This window comes from Epinephelus fuscoguttatus, linkage group LG6 (assembly GCF_011397635.1).
Source record: "Epinephelus fuscoguttatus linkage group LG6, E.fuscoguttatus.final_Chr_v1".
NCBI classification, from domain to species: Eukaryota; Metazoa; Chordata; class Actinopteri; order Perciformes; family Serranidae; genus Epinephelus; species Epinephelus fuscoguttatus.
In genome coordinates, this window is record NC_064757.1 from 25744875 (window position 1) to 25758664 (window position 13790).

The window sequence follows — 13790 nt, forward strand, 5'->3', positions numbered from 1 at the left end:
TTGTAGTGTTGTTAGATTGCGGCTAGACCATTATTACGGGTGCGTGCCTCCCTTTGTGTGCAGCAGTGACTGCAGTGAAAACTGAAAGGCGAGACAACAACAAATATGAATAGAAGCAAAATATTTTGTCGGGTAAAAACATTTTTGAAATGATTACATCTCTTTTCAATTAAGTTTGACCTTTGGACTTCACAACACTCTGGAGTTATTAGAAATGTTTGAATCACACAAGTCGTAAACAATCTTACGCAGACACCACTGACTCTCACTCAAACAGTAAAATACTAATAATATTAGTAGCCTTATCTTTGTCTGTTACTGCGCAAAAATATCTGGTTTAATGAGAATGAATAGACATGCAAAAAAGACGTGCAGCATTTGAATGTCGATATAGAATTTGAATGTCAGCATTATCAATTAAGCTTCGAACTATTCAGTACAGGCCTGTTGTAGTAATCAAGTTGGTCTGGAAATGCATCGCTAAAAGTAGGTCAAATGGGGCAACAAACATCAACAATAACTTGATCCTAGAGCTACAAAAATACAAGCCCAAGTTCAGATTAACAGTACTTTCCTTGAAGGATGGAGGTGATACAGTTCAATTAAAAACATCAAGTCTATTTAGGTGTCTAGGTGCAGCTGATGTCATCCTCCCACTTTATTTTTGAAGGGAAGGTTTTTGCCAAAAGAACTGAAGCTTATTATCGTGTGTGTGTGCCTTTGTTGTCAGGTACTCAGAATGAAAAACTTCTGTAAAACATTACAATTAAACTTTTGTTTTGCAGCAACAGTAGCTTGTCAGGTGCACAATGATTGTAGATGAACTCTCATGACAGTTCAAGTATCCATAGTTTCAATGCAGCACATCAGTGACTCACAGTTCTTTCAGGCTGTTCACCTCAAAAAACCCACTGACATTCAAACAAGTTGTTACAGTTGCTAAGGAAACATCTGTGTAAAAAAAAAAAAAGGCAGTTTTAACCTGGCAGACATCATTCAGACTTCCCAACCAACTGATCTTTCAACATGTCCTTCTTTTTTATGATTCGCTGAAAAGACATGAGGGATGTTGTTGTTGCTGTTGTTAAAGCTTACGTACACACACCTGGTTTTTCCTTGAGCACCGTGAGCAGATTAAAATCTTTGTTTTTACTGAGTTATGTCAGATTATGTCAGGTTATGTTACTATCAGATGGCCATGGAATTTGTGTTCATATTCCCCAAAAGATGACTTTTCATCTTGCCCATCTTCAAGTCAAAATGTCTATATATCCAGTACATTAGTTTATGACCAAATGTTTGCAAAGATTATGACATTCTCTTCCGCTTTAGCTCTGTTTTTATAGCTAATAAGCAAATATTAGCACGCTAACACAGTAAACTAATGCCGGGTACACGCTACATGATATCAGCCCGATTATAGCCTGACGCAGCGTTGTACAGTGTCGACTCGGATCGTTAATAACAAAGAGTGTCGTTCCTGATAATCCATCGTTTCATCTAGTGTAGTGTGTCATAGTAGACGACAACAGATGCCACATCTGGAAGATGTCTCTGGAAGTCTAGCATGTTTGATTTTCTTTTTGTCATTCAGGACTGCCGTCACTTTGACCAATAGAAACACAGAGCAATCTGCTGCTGTAGACAACTGTATGGCAACAAGGCCCCCGTCTTCTTGATATTTTCTCTAGGGACATTAGCACAACAAAGTAAAAAAGGAAAAATCATGGCATGAAACAGCAGATACACTTTAGCAACCCTGTGAGTATTACCATTAGCATCAGGCTAGCAAAGACAGTAATTTCTTCGTAATGGAGGATATAAAGTAATAAAATTAGAAAATAGTGGCAGGGCTTTTACTTACCACTACTGCAGAGGCTATTAGCTTCATTTGAAACAGACTACATTACAATTGTACAAATTTATTTCCTCTGTATTTTTATATTTTTACTTTTTAACCGCTCCCGTTTGCCTTGATAGAGTTAATGCATCGTGCAGTCATTTCAAACTCAACACTTCCTGTGTGTGTTTCAAATTAAAAGCCCATTATAACTTCGGTTGAGAGAATCCCTTCATTTTCTAAAAAGGCTTTTATTGTGAAACATCTGCAGGAACTTGTTGTGGAGGATTCAGTGACCCATTGGAACGATGGGCAGGTCCTGGTTATGGTGGCATGTTGACGTCAGCATTTAGCTCAGAGCACTGCTAGCATGACTTTAGACTCTTTGTCTATGAAAGTCTTTCTTCTGTTCAACAGAATAAGTCAAACTTGGCCAAATGTTTGAATTTTATCTCAATGTGAAGCAGCCATTCAAGAACTTTGCCTCAATAAAATACAGTCTGAAATTACCAGTATTATTACTTATGATAAAGAACTATTTGATGACAGAGTAAGTGTATGAAGATACTGATACTACAGTGGTGCCAACATATTTTGGTCAGCACTCTAAAAGTACTGAGGTTCGATACTCACTTCTGGTCTAAATACAGAATCATGGATTGCTTTTTTCAGCCTCTTCACTTTGTGGCTCAACTCATTCAGTTTTTTGCTTCCTGCGCAAAAGTTCTGTGGGTGAGCAGCGTTTGTCAAAAAGCCTCGAGAGCTGTAGGCAAAAGCTGCTTTTCTGCAGGGAGAGGAAGAAGAAAAGGAGGAGGAGGAGGAGGTGGGTACACCGAGCATGCTCGGTAGTGCCTTGGGCCCAGAATGAAGCTCTGCTGACCTTGAGGGTGTCATATCGATCGATCAGCAGTGAGGAGCTCTGTGTGCATGTGAGAGAGGGAGGGAGGGAGAGATGGAGGCGTGTAACTCCACCAAACAAGGAGAAAACTGAAACCTGTGCTAATGATGAATCATTGATAAGTGGACACGGGAGGACTTTCTACTTCCATCTCTCTCTTCCTCTCAGTTTTTCTTTTCCTCTTTGCTTTATCTCAGTTTTTAACATCTGCTTTCTCCATCTTTTTTTCTCCTCCCTCTCACTTCCTCTCTCTGTTTTTCTTGCCCTATTGTCAAATGCCAATTTTCGCATTCATCCTCTCTTCCTCTCCGTTTGCTTATCACTCTCTCCACTTCACATTTACTCCTTCACTTTCAATCACTTCTTTTTTTCCCTCCGTCTTGACATTTCTGTCATGTTCCTGCATCAGATCTCAGGTTTATGTTGACGGTTTCCTCCCTACAGGTGCTTCGAGGGCATGAACACATATAGATGCTGCTAAAGTGTGTCCTTCCCTCTCTGCCTGCACCGTCTGATCTGTTTTCTCCTTCAGGAGCCCGCAGTCAGTTTTGGAGGGTCGTTATGTGTAATTTTGTGTAAACTGTCAGGCTCCCAACAGACCCATTTAGGCCAGCCTGCTATCACTCTTTCTGTTTCTCTCGATTTTTCATATTTCATTTTTGCAGCCTTCAGCATCCACACAGAGTTTGTACTTCTCTCTCTTCTCTCCTGCAAAATAAATCTTAATTTTCGATAACTTCCCGAATGGATAAAACATAGCTAACATCTTTCACCCGCCCAAGCACTTGAGTGTAAAGCTGCTGGCACTTCAACTTCACAAGATTACCTTCCTCGGGAGCCAATTTGTGCCAAAGGGGACTCGTCCAGGGTACAACTCCAAGTTTTGTTCGGTGAAATGTAGCCTTTGTGTGGTGTTTTGGGCCAAGACTCAGGCGGTGTTGTTGCTTTCTCCTCCTGAGTGGAGGCTTGTATCGATCACATAGTTTTAGCCTAATTTGTGAGCAAGTTGGACTTTAAACGACACTGACATCTCACCCACAATAAAGTACGAGAGGGATTTCTGTGTAAGGTCTCTCAGGTTTACATCCAAATACTGTAATACCTTTTAACTTTTAAACAGCTAATCGTATATCTTGGTCTTATTGGCTGTGCTGTGTATATGGATTCAAGCTACACTCCCACCCAGGAAAGATGCTTTGGTTACTCCAAATAACACACAACTCACTGTTGTCTGTGATTTTTAGTACCGACTACAAATAGTTCACAGTGGGATTCTTGGCGCGTCTAGAGTAACTGGGACAGACAGTAGTTTCTGGAAAAAGACATGCTTGTAAGGTTTCTGAAATGTGTGATTTTTCAATGCTGTAGGCACCACAAATTAAATTAACCTCCTTAACACTTATTTTTACCTCTTGAAAATGATGGTAGAACTTTAAGCTGCTATAATCAACACTTTTATATCAAAGGATGAAATGATTTGCAGTTTGCCCTCAGATTTTTCCCATCTTTTCAAAGATGGTTTTGGTTTTACAGCCCTCAATTACTCTTGTGGTTGCCTCTAACCACTCTGGTCAGTGCCATTTCCAGCTGCAGCAGTTTTCTGTCAAACATGATAAAGTTAGTGAATAGCTGATGAACACAGTGAAGCATCTAGTAGCTAAAGAGGCAGATAGTTCCCTCAGGAGTTGGTGGAGACCAAAACAGAGTTATAAACGGAGGGTGTGAATTGATCACATTCATCAGGAGGCTACGTGCATGACTGAAAATGAATGCCAATGTAAGTTTGTGTCCGGTATTTGTTTGCTAACATCGTAGGCATGACTTCAAAAGGTGATATGTCAGTATTGTGTCTACAGCTTGTTGTGCCACCCCCAAATGGCCAAAAGATCCAATAAATCAGGTTTAAAGGAGCTGTGTGTGACATTCAGAGTGTGTCTATGATTCAGAGTCTCAACTGGGGTTGCTTGCACATGGCTCTCAACATGGAGGTGGCTGAGCCGGTGGCCAGCAGCTAACAGTGCTAACAGCAGGACCGGTTCTAATAACAGCAACAGGCTGACAGAACTGGCGGTGCTAACATTAGGGGGAACCAGAGGGTAGGCGTTACCCTTCTGTGACGATGCATCCTGCCATCATGGGTCTGGATGGCATAATCAGCTGTGGCCGCCATGTTAATGCAGTGCAGAGTGGCGACGATTAGCAAGCCAGTGGGATACATGCACTGACATGAACACACAGCTGGACCCACTGCCACAACAAATAACAGAGAAGCTCAGATCACAACACACACAGAGGGAGCGTGACTTAATTTCCTGCTCAGGACACCATTACTCCACCATATCTTATTATATATAGATATATTAATGCTCTAAATGTTGCACCCAGCTCCTTTAACATATCTAGAGCCAAGACAAACAAGATTCTCAGCATTTCAGCGACAATAAATCCATCTCCCAATGCTGTCACTACCCACACGGTTAATCTTACATCTGCCAACACAAGAATACACTGTATACAGTATATAAAATATCCATCCTGCGAGTGTCAAGAAGCAGTGAGGATGTTGTGAGAAGCAACCTGTACCAAATGTTGCCCATGTGTTATTGATGAGAGAGGTGCAGAATAATGCAGTCAGTATAAATAATGTAAACCAGCCGCAGCTTTTTACTCGACTGCCAGAAAGAGACGGGCAGCGATTCATCCAGAGTCAGCGAGGCGAGTTTTCTCATGCACACCTGTTCAATATGGTACCAGGCCTGACATGCTCTCTTCACACTCTCTGATCACAAGTTCATCGTCGTCGTCAGCAATGACTGTGCTCATGCAGGGGTGTGTATGCATGTGCGTCTTTGTGCACGTGTTTATGATTTGGTGAACCACGTTGCCATGACGAAGTGCTGTTTGTTCTTGATTAGCGCTGGTAGTTTGCTGCCATCTGCGGTAATAGTTCTGTTGTTGAGATGAACTTTGGTCAGCGGTCCGGTATAGGAAACATGTGGAGGTTTCAAACAAACAGCGGTTATGTGGGCACAACTGTTGCTGTGGATTACTCACAGCTCTCCAACTATGCGTCTGACTCTGCTGTTCATACCAACACTGCTCTCTGTATCTCTCCACACACTCAATGTCAACATGCTGCAGGGCATGTACAGTACATCTGGATGTATGGTGGAGCATGAGCAGGGGACCGCATGGGGAGAGGAAGTAGACAGTGGAAAGAGAGAAGAATGAAGACTCAAGGGGAGCAATCAGAAGGACAAAACCGAAATGTGACCTAACATCCTACACACGAATGGAGGCGCACACACATGCAAAAATGCTTAGATGCACAAGAAAGGACACACACATACACACACAAATACTGATACATAGGGGAGGCTGAGAGGCATTACAGAGATCATTTTGTTCAGAGCAACCTCATTCACCTCTTCTGGAGAAAGAAGAAACCGCACACAAGAACATGAATACAAACACACACACACACACACACACACACACACACAATGTATATAGTATACTAGCTGCTCCATCCGTCTTGCACTCCTCCTCTCTGGGGGGCCATAAATCAATCACTGCTAAAATACTGCACTTCAACAGTGCAACCGAGAGTCAGAGAGATACATGCACATACACTGGGTAACACATTCATTACATCTGTCTCTACATTTGCATTCACTTTTTGGTGTGGTAATTTGAATGTCAAATGTGGACCTTCACTGCATCAAATGCTAATGGTTCAAGCGCTGCCAAAAACTTATTCCTAAAACAACTGTATCTTTAAACAGCACTTCCTCAGAATGTTGAATTCTTGGGTTGCTTATCATAAATGCGTTATGCTTTTTCAACCAAACTGAAGTAAACAAAAGTCAACTGAATGGAAGGGAGAAAACCATTACTACACCAGGCTTATGTGTTTGGGGATTTTCCACAAAGCTAAATCAACTCAACTTGAATCACTTTTACAACAAAAAATGAGCCAGTGGAAATAAAAGCTGAGCTTCTGTCTGCTTCCTGTTTCTGAGCTGCACACTGAACATGTCTACATTTGAAAGACAACATCATAATGTATGTAGAAAATTAAGGATTGATGGAAGTGTTCAGCGGTTAGTTCACAAACAATGAGAAAATATCAGCAAAGCACCAAAATGAGCAACACAGAAACAAATCAGTTCTAGTAAGTCAGTATATATATAAGAGAAAATAGATTAGTTCCACTTGTAGCCATTGCAGAAGTCACACATCCTTCTGAAAATGCTTTTTGAAATCCGTGTGGCAAAAAAAACATAAATATTGAAAGTGCTCTTGTGGGGGCTTCAACAATGGCTTCCATGGTAGTTTAACAACAAGATGACAAAGAGACTACAGGAGCTCAGTTTAGTCGACATGCATGTTATTCACCAGCAGCACCGAGACCCGGTGAACCTCCTTCAAACAGCAGCTGTTTCCACCTGAACTGGATGGATTCATGGATACATGATGGTCTGCATATTTAATGAGATCTAGCGTGCAACCACGAACAAGAATTTTAGAGTCATACATGTAGTTATTCCATCCTGGACTTATGCTCCAGATGTTCCCCTTTTGAGATGAAATGACCAAACAAGGAAGCAAGGAAAATGTCCTATATATTCCTTGTAATGTGTACAAGTATGACAAGGGGCCAGATGCACAAAACTCTGTGTAGATTCACAACTAAAACTATATATGCACAAAGACAGATGTGTCACATTGGGCACTTTTCATCCGCCATACGTGCCGTCTCCTCAGCCCATTCAGTAATTTTCCAATCACCCTGCCTCGTCACTACACCTACCTGCCAGCCTATCACCTGTCCACACATTTCCCACTCCTGCCGCTCTACCAGGCCCACCTCATCAGGCTAACACCTGTGGATCATTTCCTCCTGTCACTATGAAGACGCCCGCCTCACAGACACTCCTTGCTAGATTGTTCTTCGCCTCCATGCAACACTTTCCAGCATTTGTTTCCGGACTGCTTCCTCGTTACCGACCCCGCCTGTCCCTGACTCTCCTGCTTCGTCTGCTCCCCGGTAAACCACTCTGCCCTCTGTTCTCAACCACAAGCTCTGCCTCTGCCTGATGGGTTCCTGTTCGCCTGTTCCTGTGGCTGTCTGGATGGACAGTCACCCCGCTTTCCAAAGTGAGTTTCTGCTTGTCCTTGGTGTTGCTTTTGGGTCCAAAAACCACTTGTTACAGATATGTGCATATACTTTCTTTTTTTTTTCTTTTTTTTCAGATTTAAATGTTTCCCACGATCATGGAAAACCTGGAATAGTCATGGAATTTTGGAATAGTCATTCAAAGAAAAGTTTTGTTTGTGTAATACTTTATGAATTGTCATAAAACTTTATAATGGGTTCTTGAAAAGTCATGGACAAGTTTGGAAATTTTGTCCGTGGAAATTTGTGGGAACCCTTCATTTATAAAGATGCATATATGCCTGATTCAGTTTTAGAAATCTTTGTCATTATGGAGCTGGGTGCACATTCACAAGCCTTTTTTCCACTCCCACCGTTTGCCACATATAGATGTAGAAACTCTGTTAAACATCTGTTTGCGTATCGATATATAGATGATTGTGCCCACTCCACAACTCATTAGACCTGTCACTGAGAAATATGGCAAACAAAGTGCAGTTTCATTGACTGTGACGCATCCGTGAGGAGCCAGAGCAGCTGTCAGTATGCATGGATGTAGCTATCTGTAGCCTCCATACTAGCAATTCATCACATTTTTGCAGACCATCATTGCGGTAAAATCTCAATTATCATTAATATTAAACATCAGAAGGATGATCAATGATTCATAGCGCTCATGTTGAAGCTGACAGGATAAAATCAAACAACCATCAACAGGAAGTGATGGCTCAGATGTAAATGAAAGTAACAATGAAATTCATTCACTCATAATTAATTGTGAATTAATTTTATAAATGTGCCTTTGACTGACATTTTACAGGAGGCTGCAAAAACAGTAACATAATCAATGAAACTGGCAGACGACCTGGAAACAATGTGCCCCATCTCTCATGTTACATTCAATCTCCTCCAGGTCCTATCAGTCACAGCTATCTTGGATAAAACCATGCCTATGTGCAGTCTGAAATCTCTGTAAGGTGCACACATTCCCTCTGGGGAGAGGCGTACGCATGGTTTTTGTGCATACACAGTCGCACATCTGACCCCAGGTCTCCCACAAGTGAGACTGGAGCTGGATTTATACTCCTGCATTAAGAAGCTATGTACGTGGGCTCCGAGGCCATAGCTGACTAGCACAATTACAAATTACTAAACATTAACAAATTAGATTTAGCTGTTTCCTGCTAATGTCCATAAAAGACAAGTGCATTTGAAAGTGGTATCAGGTTCCACAAGTTTTTGATTTTGATGTATCTATGAAGCCATCCATGTTACACTTCAGTAGCCCAAATCTTTGATCTGGACATCCACAAACAACAAATCACCATTTCTTTCTGTATTGTTTATCCGCCCCCTCTGCTGCGAGATGGAAACTGCCAGTGCAGATGAAAGCCAGGACTCTTACCTTTGATGCCAAACTTGGAATTTCCTCCAAACTTGAGAATAACCAACATTAGAAGGAAACCAGTGAAGGCTACAGCAGCGATGCCGACCACCACATACACCTGCACAGTAAGACAACAGTGTTATAAACATCCTACACTGAGGAGACGCATAGTCTACACCACATCGCAAGGTACAGACAACAGGCAGAGTTTCTATAGCTGTATCTTTGTATTGTGGTGGGTTCATTCAATTACTTGTGACATGAAAATATAGATCCAGTTCAGGTGTTTCTAGGCAGGTAACACAAATACAAAGGAAATCACAAGCACAAACTGGCTGAAGCTATCAGCAGAAACAGAGACAGGGGACAACAGTAGTACGTGACTTACAGCGACTCTGTCTTCAGGAGGGTCTGCAGGGGGGCCCTCTGTTGAAGGAGAGAGACAGAGAAGAATAAATAGAGAAGAAGAGACACTCACGACATGATTTATGGCTGAGTGAAGAACAGTGTTGTAGGTAATAGTGACAAAGTTTCTTCAGTAAATATGATTTAATAGTTCTGGTAACACTGAGTGGCTTTTTCAGTGGGTGAGTTGTATAGATGTGTTATTAGATCTGGATGCCGAACCCCGAGGTAGCGCCTGTTTAGTCCAAGAGGAAATTCCTCAACTGGTGTGTACACTTTCTAGCTTCTGGATTTACTTCTGGGATATGTGACTCACTGAATATGTGTAGTAGTGTTTCTCCCACTGGTCCTGTTCACCTTATAGACTTAACATTGTGATGACGGCACAGATTTTTAAATCGCTTTTATCGTCTTGAGGAAAATTTTACAAATATAAAAGCTTCATGGATCAGAAATCCATCATAAAAAGACTCATAATTGACCTTGTTCACAGTCCGAGATGTCCTGTCAACAGTTTTACAGACATGTCTTTAATAATGGGGGTTTGTGGAGAAACTGCTTTTTGGGTTTTCTTTTTACTCCAAAACTGCAGGTGGCCAATGGGAAAAATTAGAAGCAAGGCTGAGCTGCGTTCCTGGGGGCCTGGTGAATTTAGGTGTTTTGTATTTTGTGCTTGGTTAATCCACTTATAACCTGAACACCAACTGGCCAATCATAGCTTAGCAGCTGTCTGTACCCAGGCACAGCAGGCCTGCCAAGCTAAGATTTCCCCCAAATGTTGAAGCGCTGTGCTGTGGCAGTAACACAAGCTATACTTCTCCAAAACCAAAAAAGTACAACAGCAAAAGACAAAAGTTTAAGAAAGTGTTCATTTGCTTTGACATAAACTACACGTGTTAGCATGGCCAGCCAAACAGATAACGATTGACAGTTTGCTAAATCCAGCATTATTAACAGCAACATTTCATGCTACCATACAACTTCAATTAATAGCCTGGGCCTATGTGCTTAAATCACTGAACGCAATGGGCATGTATTTGGGAAAGGCGTCTACATGGGATTAGGGGATCACCAAAGGATCCACAATACGATACTTAAGTCACGATACAATGTTATTGTGATTTTAAATATCTTGCGATATGCTGAGTATTGCAGTAAAATAAATTGCGATATATTGCGATGTATTACTTTTTTTCAACTATAAATGATGTCCCCGAAAGAAAACTCTGCCAACGACTGTTTTATCTAATAAGATTAAGTTTTCAGTCTGTTTATCTCACTTAAGCCTTTTTTTTTTTTCCTTCAGCAAAATGTATCTGGTGGACTGAACAAGCAATTGATGATATCATTGAAGTAGGCTACCTTAAGTTCAATTTGTAATTGTAATATTAATAACGTATATTACAAAAAAATAGATACTTGGCACAGTATGATGATATGATATTGCCCACAAAAATATTACAAAAGATATATACACTATATGCTGTATCGATTATTTTTTTTTTTTTTTTTTTTTTTCCCCTATATGGGATAGGCTTTTAATTCCCTTTGCTTATATTTCTAGCTCAGCAAAGATGGAAAAAAACTATCAAATTGTATATTTACATCAGTATGAATATTATGGGTACTTTGAATAATTTTAGAATAAGAAATATAATAAATTTGAATAAGAAATCGCCACTCCAACTACCAATTATTCATTTGATCCAGCTCTGCACATCTAGTCATACTTTTTATTTGTCTTGTTAATAAAAGTCTTTAAATCTTCCCTAATATTTCCTGTACAGGTTAGACTTGTAAGATAGACCAAGGAAGCTGTTGAAGCATGTCAGTATGTGTTTTTGTTGTAATACTATCAACACATACGGTGTACCATAAAATTCAGCTTGAGAGATGGACAAAAAAAATATGTTGGTTACTGACGTTATTATAACCTTAGTTTGCACTTTAAGTGTGAAAAAGTTTTTAACACATCAGTTCGGCATGTATCAAGTGAGGTATACCACATAGCCTCTAAAATCATTGGAATATGTTATGCTGTCTCAACAACAATAAACTGCCTTATATGTTACGTATCATATTTGCATTGATTAACAAACGACATACCATAAACCTGACCTCACAAACAAGGCCACAAAAAAAACCCCAAAAAACCAAGTGGCAGGCGAGGCAGATACCCTAATAGCGCAATACTGTAGGCCAAAGGCCAATACCTACTATACGCTGTACTGTACGTCTGGAACAAGTTAGTGCAAACACATCAATATAAAGTGATGCTTTGGCCTGCACGACATTCTAATGTGTTAACTGTGTCTGTTCTCACCATGCTTCCCCCCAGAAATACACCAATCGAAACCAAAAATAACAATAATTATCGTCGTAATCATGTGAGTAGTGGGGGGTGGAGGCGGAGTGGATAGTTAGCGCTCCATCCCCTCTGTGACTGATTCATTTAAAAACTTTTGTGTTTTTATCAAAAAAACAAACAAAAAAATTGTTATTGTTATTTGACAGTGGACACATTATAAAGTGTAAATTATAAGGTTCCGATCAATATTTTTTCTAGCCTGTATGAATAAAAACTCCTGGAGATACGAATCTCAATAAACGACAAGTTATCAAGGTCCTGCCTAACTCCGCCAGCAAGTTGTGCACAAAGAATTGTGGGTACTTCCTGCCCACTGAGGATACACACATTCATCCTTGAAAATTCTCTTAACTAAGAACTCTGTCACTGAAATTCTACCAAGGACAGAGTTCTTAACTAAGAACTCTGTCCTTGGTAGAATTTCAGTGATCCTTGACATTGGAACAGTCATTCGGCAGGATTCAGTAACATAGCCTCCATGAAATTCAGCCATTTAAGGATCCTTCCTTGACTTTGAGAAGCACCTAGGATTAGTTGGTACTCGCTGTCATCAGCTGCCATCCAGTTGTTGATTCATGCAGACTGGCTTTGAACGGCTGATTCCATATGACGTCAGGGGCATGGATGCATTTTGTACAACCTCCCGGTATGACAGCCACAGTTACGTTGTTGCTCCGATTGAGCTCTGCTTTTGCAGCAGCACGGATGTGACGTCCATCAGTATCCCAGACAAGGAGACGAGGACCAAGGTTAAGGTTCCTCACCACTTTTTCAACCAGTCTGCAGTCACATCGTCGTTGATCAGCTGTTTTTGGAGGAGGTCACCACCACTCCACTGATGATTTGCATTGCATAGACTTCCCTGGTTCAACACCATGAGGCTTCAGTTGTGTCCCGTCCACTTTCACAGCCAACACCATAGTTAGATGACTCTTCTCATGGCCTGTAGTTTTCAGTGGAACACTGTGTGCACCTCTCGTGTCCACTGTAGTTGGACCGACCATATCAAACCACACCACTGTGTCATCTATAGATATGATGCTCTTATCCTGTATCTTCTTCTTCTCAATCTGTTGTGTTGTAAATGTGACAAAATTCCTTCCAGCTTCCCAGTAAAGTACGTTGTGTCTTCTGGGCAGCAGTTCCTGACAGGAAAGTTGCTGTGTTTAAGGAGTCTTGTCATGTTTAGCTCCAGCTCATCACAAGCCTTCTCCCCCCTACCACCAAGCAGTCTGGCCCTGTTAATCTTGTCGTCATCCTCAGACAGACGTTGAAGTTCAACTTTATTTTTTTTGCCATTCTATCGTTCTCTCAGGTTGGACGGAGAAATGTCTTGCTCCTCCTACTCCAGAGTTTTGGTCAGCATATTTGATAACAGACAGCTTAAATTGCAGGTTTTGCTTTTTTCTCCTGCTGCCATCATGGCATAGAACATGAACGTGGTCACTGTCGCAACAGTTAGCGATGCTCATTTTACAGCACCCGAGGATTTACGACACCCGGCATACACAGATCCACTCTCCTTATTGTCTTAAAACACACCTGCCTGTCAGCGTCGAGCCTATTTAGTCTACCGAAAATGAAAAGGGGTGAAAACCAAACAGAGACAGGAGGGGACATTTTTGGGGGCCAGCAATGTAACGAATATAAGCATTAGCAGGTAATATGCGGACATAGCAGTTAGTAGGCAATGAGTAATGGACTTCACATGACAATATTTACAACTTGGATTCA

General features: G+C 41.1%; 1 protein-coding gene across 3 annotated transcripts in view; it reads right to left on the reverse strand.

The window, feature by feature from the left end:
* Window positions 1–13790, reverse strand: part of ntrk2a (neurotrophic tyrosine kinase, receptor, type 2a) — a 133740-nt gene that overhangs the window by 84610 nt on the left and 35340 nt on the right. For all 3 annotated transcript variants that reach the window (XM_049577857.1, XM_049577858.1, XM_049577859.1), the window contains 2 exons: window positions 9672–9709; window positions 9302–9401 (listed from right to left, as the gene is read on the reverse strand). In XM_049577857.1, the coding sequence (XP_049433814.1) occupies window positions 9302–9401; window positions 9672–9709 (138 nt within the window). The remainder of the gene's footprint in view (window positions 1–9301; window positions 9402–9671; window positions 9710–13790) is intronic.